Here is a 22,584-nt window from a genome sequence, read left to right as displayed (position 1 = left end):
CAAAAATAAAAACATAATCGCTTTCTCAAAATCACATAAAGCCATATTATAACATCGACTGAGATAAAGAATAAAATGAAATATTAAAATCATGATGTATCTCGCTGCATTGCGCTAGTACGCTTCTAGTACCTCTAAGAACAAGCTTCCCAAGGATTAAGGTCGACATTGAACTCACCTGTAACATCCCATAAGTCATTCTGAACCACCTTTTTATGCAGCCTCAAACCTTCCCATAAATATCCTTTTTCCAAAACATCATTTGACGCATACATGAAGGAACAACGGGCAGGGAAGGGATATAACTCAGGGGTAGAGTGTTACATTGACGTAGTGGAAGTCATTGTTCCCTGGGATTGGCTTTGGGCCTTCCCTGTGCAGCTTAGGTGGAGGCCGCAGTTGGTAGAAAGAAACCCACAACCCCTTGGGGTTATCCTACACTTGGAAAAAGAGCCGAAAGATGGTTATCGGTTCAAGGACGTGGATACTTTGGACGTTCATTCTCTTAATTGAATTTCAATTAAACTCAGCTCAATCCTTTTACTTTCCCTTAAATATCTTCTTTCCAAAACTTCGTTTGATACATACTCAAAGGGACAATAATACCTTCTTCCTCCATTAACAGGACTAATCACACAATGAATATAGCCTGATTAATCTTCAACAACTTCAAGCCTTAACATCCTACATTCCCACTCAATGATGATTCTAGTCCTTCCATCACATTTAGCATTATTAGACAGTAGACACCCAATTCCATCTACCAACACCTCTCCACAAACTTTAACAAGATCGCATAAAGTTACTTTAGTTTCCAACACAGTACACACCTTGATATCTTAACTCACAATAAGTTTTAACTTCCTATTTTTAGAGGCTTTATTCAAGCCTTTTAATAACAGCACTATCCTCTTCCCCCCCCCCCCCCCCCCCCCCCCCAAAAAAAAAAAAAAAAGAACTCCTTGGCTTAACACCCTCCTCACTATCGATTTTCATTTAAACAGAAGTTCCCATCATCAGAAGCAACATCCTCAGTTACACATTGATCAAGATAGTATTCCAACTGCTTCTTTCCATTTTGCTATAACATCATTTGGTGGCTAAATCATTGACAACTTGCGTCTCCTTTTCTCATTACCCCGTATCCCACTCCATATCAGCTGCATTTAGCACTTCAAAGCTGTTTAGAAGAAGGCATTGTCCCCTCTTCAATTCCAAGTGCACTAGACAACCCCTTGTGACTACTTATAATCCGCCGTTCCAGCTTCAGATCTCCCTTTTTAAGGATTTCTAGCTTATATTGTCATTCTTCTTAACAGGACGTGCAACCAGAACTTCTTTGTCTTTACGAGATCCCACCTCCTGTTGAACAGCCTTTACCCAAGAACTTGAATCCGTGAAGTAGATCTCTATCTCCCAGGGTCCTCACAATTTGACCAGTCTTTGCAACTGTGCTATTACCCTCTACCTTTACACCCAACATACCCCCCTTGCTGCCCTATCTTACTAGTTGATTCCCCTTGAACGCTTCCTCTCTGCAGTTCAGTGCCCTGCACAATTGGAGCCCTCTTAATTTCATAAGTAACTTTCTGACCATTTCTACCCTGAATTCCACTGCTTTGACCACCAGATTGCATCCCCGTGGTATCCTAGCACCTCGTCCATCCACATTTGCTTCCCAACCACCTGAAATCCATCCACATTACCTGCACCAGCAGCATTATCCTCTTGAGAGCATTCTTTAGAAGATTAGCTGCCACCTCTTCCTCAGTTCTCTGTCTAACTAGACATTCCCCTGTACCATGTCCAAATATTTTGCAATGGTTGCAACATTATTTCAATTGATAACCATCTTCTATTTTGATACCCTACTTTGATCCCATTCCCTCTGCCGATATTTCACAACCACAACCTCCACTAACCATCTTCACTTGAAACTTCAACATGGGCCCTTGCAAACCGAACTCTTCCAGTATTTTTCGTACATATTTTTGCAATGGCTCTGTCCATTAACATAGGGGTTCTCACAACACTAGCTATACAGTTTATGCACTCCTTCCACATCTGACATTGTATAAATTAATCCAAAGAGGGATCTTTTCAGGTTCTGGTTTCTCCAAACAAAGACCTGGCTCCCACTTATTCGGAAATAGAGAAACCCTATTCACCATCCACGGCCCACTTCCCTTTCTCCGTTCCCACCTGACTTTTGAACTTGAAAAAGAAAAATCCAGCACCATTCATGGATATTTTTCCTAAGTCAAAACTCCACTACATCCGATTATATTTACCCCTATAGATCAAAGCATACGTGTTACTACCGTGTTTATCTATTTCTACTATTTTCTACATACATATAAAAAATAAGTTTCATACGATTATCAAAGTTTTTCGCCTTAGCAAGTCAACTAATATTTTTCTCATGATTTTACAAGTTGTAGTAAATGTGTTTACAACATGAATCACATGTGTGCATGGTTCAAGTGCATGTACAACTCAATTAGTTGGTGTTGGTCAGAAAAGGCATTATAATATACCCCATTAGTTGTGGAGGAATATGGCTCTTTTTTCTATAATCTTTATAGAAGGCAGGGCTACTTAGGAACATCATATTTATTTATCTTGGTGTTAAATTTGCAAAAGAGCCTTTGATTGGACAAAAAGAAGGTTGAAAATGAAATCAAAATTTTGTGTTGAAAAGTTGAATTTTAATTTAATCTCCTGCTGCTGCAGGTACATTTACCCTTTCCAACCTTGGAATGTTTGGAGTGGATCGATTTGATGCCATCTTGCCACCAGGAACTGTGAGTTTTTGTAATATATAATTAATCTCAAGCAAGCAAGCATATGTTATGAGTATTTGATGGAGTTGATAAGCAATTATTTGCGTTGTGCAGGGTGCAATCATGGCTGTTGGGGCGTCTGAGCCGACTGTTGTTGCCACCAAGGATGGGCGGATTGGCATGAAGAGTCAGATGCAGGTAGACCGACGTTTGTTGCAATTGTAGTCGGTCATTCAGTCCGCATACATTTTAAGGTAGTGGATAAAGAAATCAAGATGGGTGTTAATTATATAATTGTGTTGTTACTGCAGGTAAATGTTACAGCTGATCATCGTGTGATATATGGGGCGGATCTTGCTCAGTTCTTGCAGACTCTAGCAAAGATCATCGAGGATCCTAAGGACCTAACATTCTAGACCCCGGCCTTTGCTTTTCTTCTACTAGATACTATGAGGTTTAAGTTATTTTTGGAAGACTCCACTCTCTTTTGTCAAATTCCAAAGTTAACTTCCATGTCTTCAATGAAACTATTACTTTTTGTTTCTTGCTTATTATTTTCCCACAGTAGGTGCTATATGTATATATATAAAATAGGGTTGGGTTCATGTGAGACCAACTTGTTTTCGTGAGACACGTGAGACAACATTTTTACACTTGAAATTTCACGACAAAATGTTGTGAAGGTAAAAAAACCGAACCTTCACAGCAAAGACACTGTGAAGGTTAGCTTCATAGTATTTTGCTGTGAAGTTTCAAATATAAAAATGTTGTCTTGCATGTCTCACGAAAACATTCTTGTCTCACATGATCTCAAGTCTATAATATAAGAAAACAATAAAGTCGTGAATGTACAAAATCATATGATTAACGTACAAAATAATACACGAGTCAGGCTGCGACTTTGCCCACGAGGCAAAACTCGTCCGCTTCCAGTTTTTTCGACGTTAATGTAAAATCACAAGTGATTTTGTATATTGACGACCTATTTCTTTTTTTCTTAAATAGTTAACGTTCTCGTTTGAATCTTCCCTCTCTTTTTATATATGTGTATATATAGGCGGGATATAAAAAATATGTAAAATATAATTTATAATGAATTCCGGTGAAAGGGCAATGGATGCATCCAAGATTCCCATGACCATGAAAGAGTTTGTATTTAGTTGATATATAAAATCATCAAATAATTTTTAGGTCTTAGTTTTATCAAACACCAGATACACATCAGTTCTGTATACCAAACGCTACCTAACATATCACTAAATAAACGATACTTTAAGGTTCTTATATACTCAAGGGTATATCGCAAATAAAACCCACTTAATTTGATGAAAGAAAAATCCTATCATTCGAGTATGTGGGATAGACGGTCAAACCGCTTATACATCTTCTATCTGAGTAAATTACAAATTTGGTTCCTTAATCTTCATTTTTATTACACAATAACCCTTCATCTATAAAATTTATTTTGGGTTTGGTCCCTCACCCAAACAATCATCCACTTTCTCCGTTATGTATGAGGGTTAAATGACCATTTCACAAGGGAAACTATAACTTCATCAATAAGTATAAGGGGTTGATCTCATGCCATATTTAATTTATCACTTGAATGTCAAAACATTAGTAATAATAAAAGTAAATAACAATACCAGAACTCGTTCTTTTATCGATCAACACAAATTAGAAAAAAAAATCGCCACCCTCATCATCAACGTTTTAGTAATCAAGTTATCGTATAAGAATCGGGTCTTGTTTAAAAATACCAATGATTGGACGGCCATCTAATTCCTCAACGTCTGCATGATATACTCGGCATAAAGATCCCTGCACCACGTCAAAATCAAAACTTTTATTAACGACCACCTCATCCGAAAGGAATGGAACAATTTTTCCGTCTCTTAAGACAGAAGAAAAGTCTGCGTACATCTTACCCTTCCAAATCCTATTTCCATGCAGGATTTGTTTGGTTTGGTTTTTACACCAGTGGATGAAATCAGAAACATTTTTGTTAACGTTAACGAGACAAATTTTCTCACTCTTGAGACAGAGGAAATGTCTGCCTACATCTTACCTTTTTGGACCTTACTGACAGGTGGGATATATTGGATTTGTTTGGTTTGGTTTGGTAAATGAAATCAACTGTACATCCATAGTGATTCAATGAAAGTGAGCTTACATGGAGTGTTGGATGGCATCATGAGCGGTACTTGAAGGCAGAAACGCATCGACTGCAACCTCTTTGTTCTCATTTTTCTTGTCTTTTCGTTTGTCAAGAAAAATCATTATATTTTGTTCCAGCAGTTGATGTTAAACATGTAATCATACTAGCAGCAGACTAAATAACACAAGTGAAAGGTGGAAAATGAAGTAACTAAAAGGATACAATCCTCAAAGAATCGACGGATCTCAGCCAGACGGTGTGGTGGTAGCTGGCTTATATCAGTGTAATGGCGGTACTCAGGATCGTCAGCACAAACTGCAATAATCTTGTCGTCGTTTTCGCCCTAAATCCACAAACCCAAGTTTTGTCATAAAAAACATTCATACAATTGATGATGAAGACGACGGTAGCAGTACCTGATCAATCATCGGCATCAGTCCAATGGCCCTGGCTCTAAGAAAACATCCAGGCAGCACAGGTTCCTGCAACAAGTCAAAAAGTTGCAACTTTTTATCAAATATGAACACTTGGATGGAGGAAAAAGAATTGCACTTGTTGTTGGAGTCCCGTACCAGCTAGACATCCACCATCAAACATATATATATATATATATATCCCTCTATCTCTATAAGTGCTCTTTCAAAGATACCCTCACATGGTATCAGAGCAGAGGTCTACCCTCGTCTAGGCACAGACCATTAAACCTCTCTGTGTGTATGTGTGTGTGTATATCTACAAGAGCTCATGTAGAGACAGAGTCAAAAGGGATTCCACATATCCACACAGTTGCACATGTCATAAGGTATCGTCTTGGGTTATCATCTACTGAAAATGGATGGTCATAAACATGTATAAATACCTGCATTAGGACTAGAACGTCCATTGGGTCATTATCTTCGCATAGCGTACGAGGAATAAAGCCATAATTATGAGGGTAAACCACAGATGAATATAAGATACGATCAACCTGCTCATTAACACACACAATTAAATTCCAAGTTCATCAGGATATAATCATGAGGCATGTTCTGCATCAAAGTATCGATCATCATACCTTGATGAGCCCAGTTTTCTTATCAAGTTCATATTTCACTTTGCTTCCTTTTGTAATCTCAATAACCTGTTTACGAATCACAATTCAATATGAAGCCAAGTAACCAATGGACAGAAATCCATAAACCACAAGGGTTGTGGCGTAGTGGTTGAGGCCCTGGGGATGTGGTGGAATATCCATCTACCCATGGTTCTATTCCAAGCGTACACAACAACTATGTTTATCAGGGCTGATTTCTTGTTATAATTTGTCAGGACCCTTCCAACAAAACCAGTCCATTGAAAGTTGCATAGATTGGTATATAGTCTATACGACAATCTAGCATTGGCAACAACAAATTGATGACAAGAATTTGGAAACAGACCATAGGTAGGGTCTGCATACATCCTACCCCTTGGATCAGAGGTAAGGTCCGCATATATGCTACCTCCCTAAACCCTACCCCTCGGGCCATAGGCGAAGTTTGCATACATCCTACCCACTGCAGATCCTACCCCTTAGGCCAAGATACATCCTACCCTCCCCAGAGCCTACTCCGTGTGGGATTCAGTGCATTCTTTTAGTTATTTACGTACCACATTGACAATCTGGGGAGCTCCAGGTCCTGTGTAGGTAAGTAAGGGTCAATAATCTTGAATTCGGCATAGCAAACGAATAGCATTTTAAGCGAATATTGATCGAAGATACCAATCTCAAGATCATGCCAAGGATGAGCAGCAACAGATCTCCTGGATAACGAAGACAGGATCCTTTCGTTCAAGCGGGGAGCGCGCTTCTGTTCCGCCATTTCTAACATAAAAGTATCATAAACTTGTAATTAATTCATCATCCTATAAAACTACAAACCATCAACACGAAATACTGATATCCTAGTAGGAAAATCAAATTGGCATGATGCTATCATCATCTCTCCTATAGAACTGCATATCATCAACACAAATTTCCAAAACTAAATTGGGATGATCCAATAACATTTCAAATCAATTCAAAATCCAGAAAGACTAATGGGAAAACCAAATTAACGTAAAATCACATACCCTTTTTACTAATTTACAGAGAATCGAAAGACCTATTAGAACCCTAATCTTGTTAACCAGTAGCTCATTTGATTAACTAACAGAGCCACGACTGGTTGTGGGATCGAATTAATCTTTAAAGTAAAGATTGGCGATCTTTTAACAAGAAAGACGATGGAAGCAAACAGTCAATAACAGAAAAGAAAAAAAGATCAGACCTTGGTAATACGATGGAAATTAAGAGATCGGAGAGAGAGAGATTGAAATGGTCGCCGGAAGTAGCGGAGGAGATGAAAGGAAGAAGTGTTGTATATATATATATAAAAGGGTTGGAGTATCCAAGTCAAATGAACGTGGAGACAAGACGCCATACATAGCGGTTTGGCAGGTTAGGGTTTCCATTAAAAAAAATTTGTTCAAGATTTTTGGTGGAGACATCGTCTCTATTTCTTTCCCACCAACACACCATTTTTTTCATTCAGAAAGATAAAAAAGCATGAAACCATCAGCTTTATATGTATGTATGCATGTATGTATGTATGCATGTATGTATGAATTGTGAATATGATGATGATATCTCACAAAGATTCGTTCTTTACCCAAAAATCATGGGTACCCATTACAATTCTCATCCTTGGATCTGGTAAACCTAAATCCAGTCTAACAAAAATGAAATCACATAATCGGTTCTTTAAGGTAGTGTTTAATATGTATATATGATTGGATATGACTAGATAGGATTTGACAAAATTAGAGGGTAGGACTGGACATAATAAGTGTTAGTATGAAGTTTGGTACGATTAGTACTGGACATGACATAACTAGACAAGTTGCTTCTAAAAATTCTTTGATGATTTTATATATCATATAATAGTTATAATTAAGACAAATAAAGTAAATAATTTAATTTATAAATATTTTTACACAATTTTCATATACATAAATGCATACATATATAATAGTACCATATTTGAATTTTTTTTTTATGTAATTGATGGTAATTTGAAAAAAACTCGATTTGTACAAAGAAGAAATTATGTTTTATTCGGGCTAGAAGATCTCCATCAATTGGGGAAGGTGGTGTTGGTTATGGTGGTGGTGGCCGACGGTACTAGTGGCGGTGGAGATGGATGGGGGTGGTCGGTGGGCGACGGTGGTTGTAGAGGATGTGAAAATAGTGACAGTGGTAGCTGATGGTGGTGGCTGATGGTGGCAGTGGCAATGGTAGTCGCTGGTGGTGGTTATAGTGGAGATGAGGTGGTCCATGGTGGTAGTGGTGGCGACAATGAACAATGGTGGTTGGTCTGTGGTTGTATAGGTGGTGGAAAAGGTAGTAATAGAGGATAAAGTGGAGGTGGCCAATGATGGTAGTGTTGGTGGTGATAGACAGTGGTCGTCGGTGTTTGTGGAGGTGGCGATGGACGGTGGTTGTGGAGGTGGCGATGGAAGGTGGTGGATGAGGTTGTTGTAGTGGGAGATAATTGTCGGTGGTGACTTGATGAAATTGCATCTTTTGCCATTTGGTTATATATAATCTTGAGAAGTATATATACTTGGGTTTTAAGATATTTTCGCAATAAATCATAAAGCGTGTGGGTTTTGATGATTTATTTCGTGAGGATTATTTGATATCAATGCATTTTTTTGGTATGCTGATTTTGTAAATCATTCAAAAACGCACATGTTCGAGTTTTATTGGATTTTGTGGTAATTTAGGTCATGAGATTTATTAAACCTTTTAAATGCAGTTTGGGGTTTATGATGGATTATTTTGAATTAGTCAAACAAGTCGAAGAGCTTTTGGCTTGGATTTGATATAAATACTAGTTTTGGTGTATAAGTTGCTTAAATGCTACATACTTATATTTTATTGAATAGTCAAACAAATTGTTGAGTTACTGGTTTGATCTTAACTCAAATGAGTTTTGGGACATTTGTCCAATTTAAATTAATCTATGTTGAGCTTTGGTTATGATATGTATTTATGACACATTTATTTGAAAATTACATGTTGTGAGTGTGTTGATCACTCAACTGGAGTTATGTAATTTAGGCAATAATGCAATGGATCCATAGATATAAGAGTCAGTTTGTTGGCTTGAAATGAGATAGATGTCCATGTATGGTAGCTAGAAATATCCTAGATCAATGGAGGACTCAAGCTATAGATCGTGAGTGGTTGAACTTAATGACTGTGTGATCCATAGTGGATGACTCAAGCTATAGACTGTGGGTGGTTGAACTTGATGATCGTGAGACACATAGCGGCTATAATTCTAGTGAACGAACATAGCTAGGATTTGTGGACCGGAAGACTCAAGCTTTAGACTGTAGGTGATTGAACTTGATGACTGTGTGATCCGTAGTGGGGGCTCATCAACTTTGATGTATGACTTGCTTTGTGGTCGCCACATTCGATGGATACGTGTCTCCCTCGTCATCGGAATATGTTGTTCTGGGTATTGAGTATTATCCATGTTTTCAGTGATATTTTGGGCATGAAGTGTTATCCATGATTTGTGGTTTGGGTATTGAACCTTATCCATGTTTTGGATAATAGAGTGTTATATATGTTTTTAGTATTTAAATATTAAGCTTTATTCACGTTTTCGGTTAGTATTGAGTTTTGGTTTCATGACAAAATGAGTTTTGTGATCACCGCGATTTCATCACGAAATTGGTGGGTTTTGAAAAGATGTTGTTTTCATGATAAAAAAAAATGTTTCATTTGAGAAATTATGATTTAAATAAGCATTTTTCTCATTTTACCATTTTATAATTAGTTATGATGAAAACTGTTTGAACTCGCTAGACGTTGAGCCTAACTCTTCTTCCTTATCGGCATGTGCATCAGGTCCCTGTTGGGGAACAATACCAGCAATACTATGAAGAGTTGAGTGCTAGTTAAAGGCATGAGAAAGATTTAGTTATTCGGGGACGTCTTCCTTATTTGGAGATAACGACTGTTGTTGGATTTTAGTAACACTCATCCCTAATCTAGACTTTGTGTAATGCATGATTTATCAAACGATGATGTTAAATCTTAAACTTTCATCATCGGTAACCAAGTGTTGACATTTAGAAATGAATTTATCTCTTATTTACTGTTTATCGAAAATTTTTAAACTAGTCATTATTTATAAATTTTCGGGTGTTACAATATGTGCTAACTGATAAGTAGCCTTAACAAAAAATCATTTGGATTATGGTGCAACAAATTAATGACCAACTAAGGGGTCGTTTACCAAATACTTATTCGGGTAAATGAACACAAAATCACATTACTTTACATGTGAATATGATAAAGACCAAAAATCTTACCCGGTAAGAATGAGACAAAGACCAATAGTCTTATCCGGTAAGTGAGAGCGACGATTCTTACCACGGTAAACGTTTATCGGGTAAATTGTTACATACGATATTATTTTAATGGATTAAAAGTCTAAAACATTATCCGATAAGTAAATATTAACTGTGAAAGTAACAACTTTTACTCATAAATGTTTAATAGAGAGTTCGTTTATTTAATTTTGATAGAATTGAGCAAAGGTATCACCCAAACTTTACTCGAATTCAATCGAACCCTAAAGCAACCTTGGAAGCATCAATACGACCGAATAAGCGGACCCCATAACAGAATTAAATCGGGTTTAATCCCCAAATCGATGTATAAAATGGGCATCCATCTTGGTTCAGGGTGTTGAACAAGATACCAGAATTCATCGAGATCCGGCGGTGCTCGTCGGATTTCGTCCTATAACCATCATGATGAAGGTTTCGTGTTCTACCATCGTCGCATCTCTTCTCGCTGCATCCACAGCTGCTCTCTCCTCCTCCCATTCAAACCCTAATCTCCAGGTAACTCATCTTTGTTTTTCCCCCATATTTCAAGATTTTGTTGCTCTATGACTACAGTTTATATGTACTTGGTTAACTGGATGTAATTATTGTGTGGTTTAACAGGAATTGAGAGGGCGAATAGGCGAAGAAAGCAGTTTAGAGAAGGAGAAATTCGCACCGAGGTTCGATGGGTTAAGGTTCATCGAGACATTGGTGACAGCCCACAAGTGACAGAAGTTGCAGGTTTTCCATTTCCAACCATTTTTCATGCCAAAGTTGCAATCTTTTTCTTTTCCTTTTTCATTTAGGAAGAGGAACAATTGGTTGTAGGATTGTGACGTTTTGATTTGGTGTGATGGGGTTGGATCATATCGTTTCTTTCTGAGTTTAAGATCCCAATTTGTTGGGCGCCAAATGTATTACCTTTTGAGCATTATCATCTTTTTCTTCAACTCTTGATGCATTCAGAAATTGCATAGCTTTCTGGTGTAGTTTCAGATCAATGAACACTTGAGTTAGTGAAGAAAACATGGTTTTGGAAGAACCCATTGAAGGGAAGTACTTATTGTCTGCTATAATGCTAAATATGCTAAAAGGATGAGGATAGTTTATTTAGTATTCATGATGAATGTCATGATTATTCAAGTCTATTCATTATGAATACTGAAATAGGTGGTTAAGATTCTTAAATGAAAAACCTCCTCTATGCTACAAATGGCTACTCTTTGAAATCTTTATTTGAAAATCATCTGTTTCTAATGGTTAATGTATGTGTCATCAATCATATTTTCAGGCCTCTTGGTGGGCTTATTCTGTATATAAAACTGTATGATGTTTACTCGTCCCTTGACAATGGTTCATAGATGAATTGTTGTAGATTCTCATTGACAGTTTAAGTTAAAGAGGAATTAAGGATGTGTATAGAAAATGGAAATGGAAATAGTTGAATGGTTTGATGGAATGGAATGAGTCATTACTAAATACAGTCATTTGTTGTCTGTACGGGAATGAAAATGAAAATGATAACGAAATGAAAATGGGCAGTTTAATCTGGAATGAAAATTTGGGCATGTGAGGTAATGAATCCATTATATTCTATAATATAATACAATTTCTTTTATTTTCATTCTCATTCTCATTACTGGTTAATACCTCTAATCAAATATCCTCTTATAATATTCTTTGACAAATTGGGGGGAATGAAACTCATTCGTATTCCTCGGCATTCTCATTCCTATTCCGACAAACCAAACAACCAAACAATTGTGGATAGATGATTAGTAGGAAAGTGTTCTTTGTATAATGGCAACCAAGAATTCGGCTAAAAGCATATTGGATGTTTTAGTTGGTTTTTGATCCACCTTAAAGGTCTCAAGGGCTTGAGACTATGAAGATAAATAATAAGGAAAATCCTCTGGGTCTTTCTAAGAATATCTGAACTGAGCTAGTTTGCGTGCATCTCAGTGGCTCTTCTAACAATACTTGAACGGAGCCCGTTCGCATGTATTTCAGTGGCTCTACTTGATGCATGCATCTTTGTCTAATCCGGCTCTACTTGATGCATGCATCTTTGTCTAATCCCACAAGACTTTGATAACAACAGTAAGAAAATTCCAAGTGATTATAAGAATATCAATGGAATCCCAAGACCTTAGGGTCCACATCCTCCTAGATTTTCTTTCAAACAATTGGTAAATATAACGTAACAAAAACGACACTAAAAATAACGTATGAACCATTCATTGTGGTTTTTGGAAGTCCACAAGATCTAAATCAGAAATGGACATTAAGCGGTTGTTTGACAATTGCTGAATGATTTGATACAGAATGATTAAAAGACTCATGATATAATGCAAAATGAAATATAATTGTTTGGTAATTGTTTACAATGAAATTTTGACGCTGAATGGTTAATGGAGGCTCATGATACAAAATAATTCAAAGAGTTTTTGAACCATTAAAAGACAAATTTTTTTTTTACCAAACAAGATTCCTTTTAACGATTCAGAGACCGTCTCTTAATGAAACTATTAGAAGATAAACAAACAACCCTTAAACATTAAGAGCATATATGAATGACATTATGCAACTTAAAGCTTCGGGTTGGTTCTTGGCCGAAAGATTCAAAATTTTCTTCAGATTCCTCCCATTTAGTTCACGTGTCTTTTTTACCATTTACGTATACCAAAAGCCATCCGGGGTTCGTTGAAAACGTGCTGTTAGAAAACCCGAGATATCGAATTAGGTCGATTTACAGATATATGTCCATCAAATATTAAACATTAGTAGCTCAAATTCATTAAAAAGGCAATGAATCTAGTGTGCCAGCCATATCAAATGACCATCACTCATTTCTTGCTCTTCAATTATTCCCTTTTTTTGATAGTTTTTTATTATTGGAATACGTAATTTATGACAGAAGCAACGTAGCAAAGAAAACTACATCAAAATCGGTTTCTTTTTGTTTGGGAATTTCTGTCCAAAAGGTGATGGAACACTTGCAGTCGGTGTCACTTGGCTTATCTTGAATATTACTACCACTTGGATCACCGGCCATCCACTCATCCATGGCGGATTTCACCACCCATCTCCTCCGCTCCTCCGCCGTGCTCTTTCTTCTCTTTCCGGGTAAAATCTTTCTCCCCTGTTATCTCTTGCTTCCCATTTCTGTAATCCAATCTGATGACATTTTCTTTCTACCGTTATCTAGTGGTGGTGGTCTCTTCGATCGGAATCAACTACGGCCAGATTGCCAACAATCTTCCATCACCGGAAAAGGTGGTTCCTTTAGTGAAATCCATTGGTGCCGATAGAGTCAAGCTCTATGATGCTGATCCTAAAGTCCTCAAGGCGTTTGCCGGCACCAACGTCGAGTTCATCGTCGGTCTTGGTAATGAGTACTTGTCGAAAATGCAAGATTTAGATAGTGCTCAATCATGGGTCAAGTCCAACGTTCAAACTTACCTTCCGGCGACTAAAATCACCTCCATTGCCGTCGGGAATGAAGTTTTGACATTTAACGATACTTCTCTTTCCGGCTGCTTACTTCCGGCGATGCAGAACATTCATACAGCTCTTGTTAACCTCAAATTGGATCGTCAGGTTACCGTCACTACCGCACATTCGCTCGCCGTACTTGAAACCTCTTATCCGCCATCGTCAGGAGCTTTCCGGCAAGACTTAAAAGGGTGTCTTTCTCCCATTTTGGACTTCCTTTCGAAATCGTGTTCTCCATTCCTCATCAATGCTTATCCTTTCTTTGCATACAAGGCCAACCCAAAGCAAGTGTCGTTGGATTTCGTCCTGTTTCAGCCCACCGATGGAATTGATGATTCCGGCAACAATCTGCATTACGACAACATGTTGTTTGCTCAGATTGATGCTGTGTACGCAGCTCTGGGTTCTTTAGGCTACAAGACTCTGCCGGTTCAGATATCGGAAACGGGCTGGCCGTCCAAGGGAGACGAAGATGAGGTCGGGGCAACGCCGGAAAATGCTAAGAAGTACAACGGGAACCTATTGAAGCTGGTGAGTCAGAAGAAAGGAACGCCGGCAATGCCGAACTCCCATTTGGATATCTTCGTTTTTGCTATGTTCAATGAGAACTTGAAACCGGGACCAACTTCAGAAAGGAATTATGGTTTGTTTAAGCCAGACGGAACTCCAGCTTACAATCTCGGATTCTCAGGGATTTCCAGTTCCGGCAGCAACAACACCGGAACAAATGCACCGTCATATATTTTGCCGCCGGAGAACCCCTCCAGCGGGTATATGTCAATCTCGTCAGCGGTAAGTTTTTTTTTACCTTTTAGTCTTTGTATAAAGTTTTCTTGGATTATAGAGAAGAATCTTTTTATTCGAGAATTGAAGCAAGATGTTATCTTTATTTGTTTTCCAGGGAAGAGTTTCCTGGAGGAGCATTAGAATCATATCATTAATGGCGGTGGGTTCGATCTCATTGTTATGAAAAGCCATCACCCCCAGCTCAGTTTTTCAGTTTTATTTTAATGTTATATGATACAATCAGAGCATTAAAGACAAATAAAGTGGAATAAAGAGATAGGAAGGAATCTTTAAAACCATCTGTAATGGAGGTAGAAAAAGTAGCAGATAGAGAAGCTTTATTGTTACAATTCTTTCATTGGAATCATATGCATGTATGATGTTATATGTAGCTCAGTTTACTTGCAGGACTTTGTTCAAATATCAAATATTAGAGAAACCAGAAAACATAAATCACCCAGAAAGGAAATATTATGTGTATATACATACATATATATAATATATATATTATATATATATATACATATTATATATTATAGGGTTGGGTTCACGTGAGACCAAGGGTTTTTCGTGAGACCCGTAAGACCAATTTATGTTGATTGATCAACTTTATAACCTAATGATCTAAAGTTGCACGGTGGCAATTTTATGATTTATTGAGAAGTTTCGTGGCAATTTTGTGATTATGAATGTTGAGATTGTAGATCTAATCCAAGGATTGAAAATTGGTCTTACGAGTCTCACGAAAAACCTTTGGTCTCACATGATCCCAAGTCTCTCTCTATATATTTATATGTATATATATGTGGGTAGCATACATCCAAGAAGTTTTCTAAACCATATTGGATTTGGATCATTAGGAATACAAACTACAGTTAAATATCCTTATCATCAGTCAGCTAAATTAATACATTCACACTACTGTTGCTACTGTTCTGTCCTCCTACCTTACAGTTATGGAAAAATCTAATGCTAAAAGTACAACAAGCAGTTTCTGATCCTAACATTGTTTCCATACTTACAAAGAGATGAAACAGTGGTGATCGTCAAATGGTCGTTTACGTTCAACTCATTGTTCCCATCTCATCTGAGCTAGCAGAGGCCTCGTTTGTCCCTCCTTCATCGCTGAACGCACTTTCTTCGCTAGAATCAGAAGAATCAATATCATCACTAAGAACTTCAGCTTTCCGTCTCCTCCTAACATCCTTGATTCCTCTTCCCTGCAAAGCAAGGCGCCTGTGCTTTCGTGCTTTCTGCTTTCCACTCCGCTGGGACTCTAAACTCTTGCTATCTACGTCCTTTGTGTTTCTATCTGTGCTATAATCATCTTCTTCTGACTCCAGATTCTGTGCATCAGCTTCAGACTTGCGTCGCTTCCTACCTGCGTTTGTCTGAAAACACAAGCATTCAACTGTTCAACATGACTATAAATGAGGAATTTGACTGCAACCCAATCACATGGATAGAAAATAAGGGGCTGTTTGGTTGATTTTCCATCAACTCCTGTATGGATGAAGTTTGTGGATTAATCTGTCTGTATGAATAGAGAGAGTTTTTGTTTGGAAGGGTTTTTTTATAGATGGAAGATGCGTATTTTAATTAGGAGGGACAGGTTTGGAAAAAACTTGGTCATCTTCATAAAACTCCCCCTAGAAGCTTACTGAAAAAGCCAAATTCTATATCATTAAACTACTACCAAACAAAACTGTATAGCTGACCGAATAAACTGCGAGTCCGGCTAAGCTCATCAAGCTGCTAACAAACAGGCCCTAAGATATGTGAGCTTCTTATAAGCTCAAAGTTGTAGGCTAACAATAACTTCCACCATGATTTTAGTGCTGCTTTGGGCCATGGGGCATTACAATATTTCCTTCAGAATTCACCAAGTAAACAAAGGAAATTGTACAATAAACACAAGGGTGCTTGGGTTTCTGAGCCCAAATAACCCAAAAAGGAACTAATACAGCAAACTAATGGAGGCCCATTGTATGCAGGGTCATTCGTTGAAGATAAAAGTATATCTAATCCATATGAAGTTTTACCACGATTAATAGTCACTTTTAAGAGCATACCTTAGGACCACGATCAACCAGTCTGGACCATTCACTCCGATTCCTCAAGCAATCAAGAACAGCTTGCGAGTGACTTGAATACGCATAACGCTCCCCATTATGCTTACGCAAGTTGGGCCAATGCTGAAAAGGAGTAGATGATCATTAACATGCAAAAATTGAAGAACCAACAATAAAAGCATATCCTACTGAGCAATTATACCGGCAGAACTGCATTGCAGAGTTCTTCATAGGTCATCCGCCTGCCTTTACTCATAATCTCAGCAATCAAGCCTAGAAAAAGAAGAGATATGTCACACAAAATACATCTCCTGTAAAAAATTTATAATATCTACCATTGGATGACAACTTTTACAAGGATGACAGCTTTTACAAACAGTGGAACATATTGATCCTGTTATGTAACCAGACCTGGTAAAGTGCGATGGGTAGGAACCCCAATTGCTACTGTTTCGTCATCAGAAGCATTCTGAGGGGATGTGCGCGTGGAGGACATATTGTGTTCATTAGCTTCATTAGAAGAAGATGGACCACTGCTTGCAGTTGTTGAGGCAGGAGGGGCACTCTTATCAATATGTTTAGCCGATCCATTTTTCATAAGGTCATGCCTCCTTGAGTTGGGCAGAGACGGCAGCCTATCCACCTTCTTTGCTCCATCAAACTCGCGAGAATTGCTTGGCCCGTTATTTGCTAAATCCTTGTTTTTCTTTCTTGAAACCTATCCAAATCTTTCCATAATGAGATCAGCTGCACCTACAACAAATCTAGACATAGGCTACAAAAACATTTAAATCAAAGAAGCTTACCAATCCATTATCCTTTCCTCCAGAAGATGAAGTTCGTTTCATTAGTGTGCTTGTAGGTGTACTAGAAGCTAGCTGAGGTAAGCTTCCAGCATGGCGCATACGTGGCACACGAGGAACTCTAGGAGAACTATTGAGTTCTTGATGAAGAAGCAAAGCAAGCTGTAGGGAAGCATATTGCAAAACAGAAACATCATATTCAAGTGGGTGATACTTGAGAATATTTCAATTCTTTCAAATGAAAAAATCCATGTTTATTCATACCTCTTCATCACTTAAAGTTGCAGGTGGGTTGGTAGATGGAAGGGGGTGAACATGTGGTGGATTGTTCTTCGGTGCAGGCTGTCTATTTAACTGATTGATCTTTTCACCTCTTCCTGATAACTCTGAAGTACTTTTATTCTGTTCAAGTGTACCATTCTCACTTCGCAATGAATTGGCGGAGTCACCAGAATCTGGTGTAGCAGCTATCTGTACCGAAGAATTTTTAGAGGATGATAAGATTGCAGGGTCCTTTGAATCAGATGAGTTCTTCTTGGAAACAGGAGCATGTGAGGATTTGCTCAAATGTGATGATTTTAGAGCAGACGTAGACAATGATTTTGGAAGGTCTTTTACTAATTTCTTAGGCTTCTCACTAGCATCTCCAATCCGTGGTGATTCACTAGCATTATCTCTTTTACCCTTGATGTTATTATCACACACTCCCTTCTGTTTCCCACTTGAGTTACGATCATCAGCGTTGGAATATCTCGCCTTATCAGGAACAGATGATTTTGAAGGTTTTCCAACAGAAGATTTCACTACTGTTGATACCGCCACTTTACATTGATTAGGTGCTCTTGAAGGACTTCTAACTGTTCCATGTGATTTGGACAGGCCTTCCGGGGGTCCAGCCCCATGTTTAAATTCTGAAGAACCCCGAGCTACTGTGGAATTTTCTGATCCCTTAATGTGTCCCTTGGGCTGGCTGGGGCCGCAGGGTGGTTCATCAGGTTCATCGGCTTGACCATCAACATGTGGTAGGCCTTTGTCAACATTTTGCACCTTATAGATTTGTGACACAGATACAGCTTCTTTCTTGACTTCAAAATTTGCAGATAAAGGATCATTAGAAATTCTTGTAACTTGGGGCACAGTTTTGGAGCTATCTAACTTTATATCACTAGAAAGAATTTCAGAATTAGAGGTCTTTCCAGGACAATTGGTTTCTACTGCTTTTACTTCAATTGATCGCAATGGGCTGGCATGGAGTTCACTATTTGGGGCCAACCCCACTTTTTCTAGATTGTTAACGTTAGACTGAGTTCCATTACTTCTACTGCAACTTGTTCTATTCTCATTCACATCATCAACAACATCCTGGCCGACCTGAAAAAGAATATTAAAACAATATTACGCTTTACACCTGAATGCATTTTAAAAATATATAGAAGCCAATTACAGTCAAAAGCTCGGGCTCCAAAGGTCAAAAGTGCCTAGAGGTCCCAGGTTCGTATCCAAGGAGGAATAAAAAATCCCCTTGTGGCCACGGAGGTTCAAATGCGGTGACTCCGGGCTACCCGCAAAGCGGGTGGTGGCCTAGGATTAGTCGGCTCGCATAGCGGGTTGGATATCCAGGTTATTAAAAAAAAAAGATAAAAAAGATTTTGTACTTAAAGAATCTTCTTTCTTCTATATCCATTTCTGTAGAGACAGGTGCAATGAGCTCTAACTTGTGTGTTAAATGAAATGTGAAAATCAGTTCCATGCAACGATAAAAAATAGCACTGCCTGTGTTTGCTACAACAATTAAGCTCAAGCTGGACCAAAACCCTCCCATCAAACAGTTATTTGGCATAAAGCATGCCTCACCTGCTCCTAATCCCACAACTGTGTGACACTCGCCTTTCAGATAAAAAGTTGTGACCCAACTAAATGAAAACAAACATGAATTCCTTAGCATACACATTTAAATATAATACGCACACTATATATATACATACAAGGTTATAAAATATAGCAAAACATAAGCTGTATCTAAATCCTATTCAAGACAGGGCAGATTACGTTGAGGAAGTATACGGGGAAAAAAACTAAAATAGAACCAAGGATTTCAAACCTAGAATACCTAGGATCTTGGAATTGCATAGAACCTAAACCAATGGATTTCGTCCAAGGGTTAACTCGAAAAGCCAATAAGGATAGTTTTCTTTCTTCATGTTCACTGCAAGTTCAGAGTACTGATGGTAGAAATGAGTCCAGCTTGTTACATGGTATCCTTTTTATTTTGCGCAGAATCTAAGATTTTCGAAGTGATATTATCCTTGTTTTGTGTTTCAAGTGGCTCTCATGGACAAACCCTAGTGAGGGTATGTGTTATTCTTCTCATTGTTCACATTGTCTGCTCTTATCATCGATTTTACTATACTTCTAGATATCATCTTAATTTTGTTATCTTATTATAAGCTCCAGTTACTTATTTGCAACCGCTACGAAGATCTATTAAACTTTATTTTACTAAATGGCACCTTATATTAGAAGTCATAGCAGTAGCACGAAATCATTCAGAAACCTATGATATTGACTTAATAAGCATGATATCCACCCATCTTAAACATATAAAATCAAATGACAAATGCAAAAATAAAATCTTATGCGTTGTTCCTTCATCTCTACCTTCTTTATAGCAGGTGCTTAAAGTTTGTCCATGTTATATTTGAAATATATTCTTAATGTTCGTTTAGATGGTAAGGAAATGCAAGTTAAACCCACGCAGACAACCCTAGGAGGCCTATAAATACATCAAGATTAATAATATATATAAAAAAAGATTCGATTAACAGATACTGCTACAGCTTCTGTACATGACAACCACCATCTATAACCTTACAAACAAGAAAGGCCGGAACCTTTAGATTTCTGGAGAACCATACATCAATTTCTTAATAGCTTATTAAATGTGTGATCCATGCAGTTGCCAGTTAGATCTAATTGTATTTCAGGGTTCCTAGGAAATATTGGCTTGAATGTACAAGTCCCACCACACAAGCATATCATATTAGCTAGGCTATCAGGAAAGGTTAATGAATGCCTCCTAGAGGTTCACCACAGCCTATGAGGATATTGGCAGGCTAAAGAGCTGAAATAAAAAATGAACCTAGACAGATAAGATCATGCTACTACAAACGTGGTCCGGCTCCAAATATTTTAAGCTTTGAGTAGGTTTAGATGGATCCAAACTCCTATCCTTCAAAACCATGAGCTACTGGATATTTGCAAATATGAATTACATTGTTACATACCTCATCTTTCATGGTAATAGTTTCCATAGGATTGTGTATTAGTGATGATGCCATGCCATCCTCTGTTTGAGGAGAAATCTCAAGACTTGGAGGAACTTGATTTCCATCATTTTCTTCCATTTGTTTTGCTTCTTTTGAGGGATTTAGTCCTGAATCATCAAAAGGTACTTTCTCCGAAGGTTGTCCACTAGAGGAGGGGTTGTTATTGGTGTTGAACATGTCAAGGCAACCGCCTGATTTATGATTGGCCTGCACATCCTCCCTTGAATTTTCATGTTTGCAACTTTGCTTATCAGTCTTGAAAACCTTAAGACCTTTGCCTTCGTATGATTCTGAGTGTTTTGCATCACTTGACGTGGTGGGCACTAGTATTATAGTAAAGTAAACATGTATTATTACGCTTCCTTTCACAGTAAATTTATTAATTAGTGTTTGCAGAGTCATACAGGTAACATACTAACACCCAACACCATTTCTCAAAACTAGATAAACATTAAAACACAGAATCCTAAACAGTTTAAAATTCACAAGAATACCTGATTCAAAAGAATGGAGATCTCTCTTCCTAGAATCTCCTTCTTTATCCACAGCTTTGCCATTTTTCTTCCTGTTTAGGTCCTTGAACACCCTGGAATCATCTTTCTTTTGGTTGCCTGAATGAATCACAATAGGCTTCGGTAAGCTCCTTTCCCTTCTCACACCACCGTGCTGGCGTTTACCTTCATAATTCTCAACCTCTTGTTTCTTCTTATCAGTAGTTGGCGGACCCATATCACATCCTCCATTATCCAGAGTTTTCATGCCACTAAAAGCTGCTACTTGGGCTGGCAATGCGTTCTCCTTTGACAAAGAAAACAAAGCATCAGCCCCTTTACTAGCACGAGTTTCCATTTCTTCCTTGCCTTCGTTACCATCATCCTGCCTTTCATCCCAACAAGGAAACTCCCTGTATTGAAAATTGAACTTCTTGGGGACATATCCTGTGCACTTCCAAAGCTCGGGACTGAAAATCGAAGACACCCCACCAAATAAAGAAGGATCACCACCAGGAATACCCTGCACATGAACCTTTTCTTCTAGAGGAATCTCGGTCCAAACCTGTAATGGATTCTGAGGTGGGCAACTCATGGGATACGGGCTGTCCATCCTCAATGTTTTAGTAGGCAACTCAACCAACAATTGTGCAACCTCCGTTTCTTCACTCTCCTTTCTAAGCTTCTTGCTTTTACACTTATCGCAGGCAAACAATTTCTCACTCTTGACATATCGCGAGCACCTGGTATGCACCCAAACACCACATTCATCGCAATCAACCATCTCTTCTCCATCATCAAAATTAACCCCACACACACAATCCACCGTCCAAGATTCGTCCACCCAGTCATCGGGTGTGTCCGAAATTGTCGGCAGACGATGCGATCGGCTTTTCATCGCAAACCCTAGTTCTAGAAAAATCCCAAAACTCCGAAAATACTGAATAGGCCAAAAAACCAATTAACACCCATTACCCGTTTCATCAATCAGGTTCCAAACATAATTATTTTGCTCACGATTGCAACAAAGAAGTGTTTTTCTATAAATCGATCAAAAGGGCGTTCAAGAAAGATGAATTTAAAGAGGAGAAAAGGGAAAGAAAAACCGAAAATAGGAGAATATGCACCGTAAGAATACCAGTTGAAAGAGGGAGACCAGTTTTGTTCCGGCTATGGCACCTTCGTCGTATGATGTCTGGATTCCGTGAAGTAGCGAGGTAAGACGATGATTTTATCCGGGTATGTGGACGTGAAAGTA

General features: G+C 38.2%; 4 protein-coding genes and 1 long non-coding RNA gene across 10 annotated transcripts in view; 3 read left to right on the top strand and 2 right to left on the bottom strand.

Moving 5' to 3' along the window:
- Positions 1 to 3,332, top strand: part of LOC112521970 (dihydrolipoyllysine-residue acetyltransferase component 5 of pyruvate dehydrogenase complex, chloroplastic-like) — an 11,999-nt gene extending 8,667 nt beyond the window's left edge. The window contains exons 5-7 of the mRNA XM_025130993.1: positions 2,734 to 2,804; positions 2,898 to 2,981; positions 3,095 to 3,332. Coding sequence (XP_024986761.1) covers positions 2,734 to 2,804; positions 2,898 to 2,981; positions 3,095 to 3,199 — 260 coding nt within the window. The 3' untranslated portion in view covers positions 3,200 to 3,332. The remainder of the gene's footprint in view (positions 1 to 2,733; positions 2,805 to 2,897; positions 2,982 to 3,094) is intronic.
- Positions 3,333 to 4,352: 1,020 nt separating this feature from the next.
- LOC112522140 (soluble inorganic pyrophosphatase 1) lies at positions 4,353 to 7,409 on the bottom strand. Its single transcript, XM_025131218.1, has 9 exons — positions 7,230 to 7,409; positions 6,683 to 6,784; positions 6,571 to 6,599; positions 5,996 to 6,061; positions 5,801 to 5,908; positions 5,358 to 5,423; positions 5,164 to 5,284; positions 4,957 to 5,038; positions 4,353 to 4,604 (listed from the first exon to the last, which is right to left on the bottom strand). Exons 2-9 carry the CDS (start codon positions 6,780 to 6,782, stop codon positions 4,562 to 4,564), a joined length of 615 nt encoding a protein of 204 aa, XP_024986986.1. The 5' UTR covers positions 6,783 to 6,784; positions 7,230 to 7,409; the 3' UTR covers positions 4,353 to 4,561.
- A 3,156-nt stretch (positions 7,410 to 10,565) lies between these two features.
- On the top strand, positions 10,566 to 11,352 carry LOC112522141. Its single transcript, XR_003070133.1, has 2 exons — positions 10,566 to 10,869; positions 10,975 to 11,352. It is a non-coding gene; the product is annotated as an uncharacterized LOC112522141 (long non-coding RNA).
- Positions 11,353 to 12,987: 1,635 nt separating this feature from the next.
- Positions 12,988 to 15,001, top strand: LOC112522139 (glucan endo-1,3-beta-glucosidase 11-like). The gene is made up of 3 exons (XM_025131217.1): positions 12,988 to 13,479; positions 13,562 to 14,640; positions 14,750 to 15,001. Exons 1-3 carry the CDS (start codon positions 13,419 to 13,421, stop codon positions 14,816 to 14,818), a joined length of 1,209 nt encoding a protein of 402 aa, XP_024986985.1. The 5' UTR covers positions 12,988 to 13,418; the 3' UTR covers positions 14,819 to 15,001.
- Positions 15,002 to 15,462: 461 nt separating this feature from the next.
- On the bottom strand, positions 15,463 to 22,584 carry LOC112521333. Of its 6 annotated transcripts, none has more exons than XM_025130123.1 (9): positions 22,454 to 22,584; positions 21,330 to 22,366; positions 20,794 to 21,158; positions 17,774 to 18,880; positions 17,513 to 17,671; positions 17,118 to 17,424; positions 16,909 to 16,979; positions 16,707 to 16,829; positions 15,463 to 16,025 (listed from the first exon to the last, which is right to left on the bottom strand). In XM_025130123.1, the coding sequence occupies exons 2-9, from the start codon at positions 22,222 to 22,224 to the stop codon at positions 15,699 to 15,701; spliced, it is 3,354 nt and encodes a 1,117-aa protein (XP_024985891.1). In that variant the 5' UTR covers positions 22,225 to 22,366; positions 22,454 to 22,584; the 3' UTR covers positions 15,463 to 15,698. The 6 variants fall into 6 exon arrangements, with proteins under 6 accessions (XP_024985891.1, XP_024985895.1, XP_024985892.1 ...); XM_025130127.1 differs by having other exon boundaries at positions 21,330 to 22,069; XM_025130124.1 differs by having other exon boundaries at positions 22,465 to 22,584.

The sequence above is a fragment of the Cynara cardunculus genome (genome assembly GCF_001531365.2).
Source record: "Cynara cardunculus var. scolymus isolate 2C chromosome LG 11, CcrdV1, whole genome shotgun sequence".
Taxonomy (NCBI): domain Eukaryota; kingdom Viridiplantae; phylum Streptophyta; class Magnoliopsida; order Asterales; family Asteraceae; genus Cynara; species Cynara cardunculus.
The sequence above is the reverse complement of the archived record's forward strand: the minus strand, read 5'-3'. Positions and strand labels throughout refer to the sequence as shown.